At 57.7% G+C, this 1,599-nt stretch overlaps 1 protein-coding gene across 1 annotated transcript in view; it reads right to left on the bottom strand.

Annotated features, from left to right (window-relative positions):
* Nucleotides 1-1,378, bottom strand: part of TMEM59L (transmembrane protein 59 like) — a 5,262-nt gene extending 3,884 nt beyond the window's left edge. The window contains 5 exon segments of the mRNA XM_023763996.1: nt 7-108; nt 110-184; nt 437-554; nt 648-765; nt 1,192-1,378. Coding sequence (XP_023619764.1) covers nt 7-108; nt 110-184; nt 437-554; nt 648-765; nt 1,192-1,378 — 600 coding nt within the window.
* Nucleotides 1,379-1,599: the final 221 nt, after the last annotated feature.

Genomic DNA, 1,599 nt, shown 5'->3' with positions numbered 1-1,599 from the left:
AGTGACCATGGAGCTTCCCCTTGCCCCTGGCTGTACGTGGTTCAAAGGGTGGCCTACAGCTTGGTCGGGTCCAAGCTTCAGCTTGTAGGGTGGGGGGCTGTCCCCCATAGGCGTGCGACGGGGGAGGATACAGAGGCCAGTCTGGCTCTACCATGTAGCCCTTGTGTTGTTCCAGGGTCAGGGGCTGTAAGGGAAGAGGAGGGAGGGCAGGCTAAGGAGCCCCACCCTGCAAGGCTCCTTCCCACCCCTGATCTCAGGTCTCTCTAAGGACAGGGGGTGTTCTTCCCTCCATTTAACAAGGGAGGGAAGAAACTTGCCCCACATCACACAGCAAGTCAAAGGGTCCTGCCTCCATGGAGAGAGGGTAGCCTCATCCCGAACTACGGAGCAACTCTCCCCTCTCCCTCCTCCAGGCCCACCCACTGGCCCCACCCACCTGGAACTTGAGGTGCTGGCCAGGAGCAGTCACCAGAGTGGAACAACTGAGCCACAGCATCACCAGCACAGAGAGGAAGAGGCAACAGGCCAGGATCCAGCGAGGAAGCCCCGAGCGCCTACGCAACACGGCAGGTACACTCAGTGACCCTAGTGGGGTCTGGGAACCCTCCCCTCCTGCCCCAATCCCACCCCAGGGTCCTGCCACCCACCGGGACATGCAGCTGAGGAAGTCATTGTCCTGCAGCTCCTCAGACTCCACCTTGACCTTGCTGCTGGTCCTGACTCGGATCTTGGCCTTCCTTACCTTGTCCAAGGGGCCTAAAGGGTCTGAGAGACAGGTTGTTCCTCAGTGGCTGCCAGGCCTTCCCTTAGAGGCCACAACAGCCACTGAGAGGAGAAAGGAGGTCAGGACCTGGAGGTCATGGAATCCTGGAACAGATCAGAACCCTGGGAGATGGACCAGGAAACCCTGGGAGATGGACCAGGAAACCCTGGGAGATGGACCATGAAACCCTGGGAGATGGACCAGGAAACCCTGGGAGATGGACCAGGAAACCCTGGGAGACGGACCATGTAACCCTAGGAAAAAGACCAGGAAACCCTGGGAGATGGATTATGGGACCCTGCTAATCAGACCATGGAACCCCAGGAGTTGAGACAGAAATCCCAGTCCTAGAGGGTTCATTTGCCAGCAGGACTCCTTATGAGTGGAGCTACCCATGGAAGGAACACTGGCCTCGGCTCAGACCTTACCTACGTGTACCTCCAAGGCCTCAGGATGAGATCCTCTCCAGGTCACCTCCACTCGCTGCAGACGGGCCCCCTCATGCCCTAGGTTCTCTACCATGGGCTGGGTCTGGAGCAAGAATAAGACAGCACAGAGAAGGTCTTTCCAAAGGCACCACCTCAGTTCTGGGAAGCACCTTCCTGTGCCCCACATGTGCCCCACGCCCAGCTGGCACCTAGTCCCACTGGGTGTAGGAAGGACAGTCTTCTGTGGGGCTATGATGTCAGGGATGTTGTACCCTGCTATTGTGAACCCCGCAATCTGTCTTGAACCCAGCCTCCAGCTCCTGAAGAACATAATCCAGACCAAGACAGTGAATCACCGGGTTGGCTGAGAGGTGGGGTCAATCGGTGTAAAACCCTGCTTAATTAAAA

This window comes from Myotis lucifugus, unplaced genomic scaffold, assembly GCF_000147115.1.
Source record: "Myotis lucifugus unplaced genomic scaffold, Myoluc2.0 scaffold_311, whole genome shotgun sequence".
NCBI classification, from domain to species: domain Eukaryota; kingdom Metazoa; phylum Chordata; class Mammalia; order Chiroptera; family Vespertilionidae; genus Myotis; species Myotis lucifugus.
The sequence above is the reverse complement of the archived record's forward strand: the minus strand, read 5'-3'. Positions and strand labels throughout refer to the sequence as shown.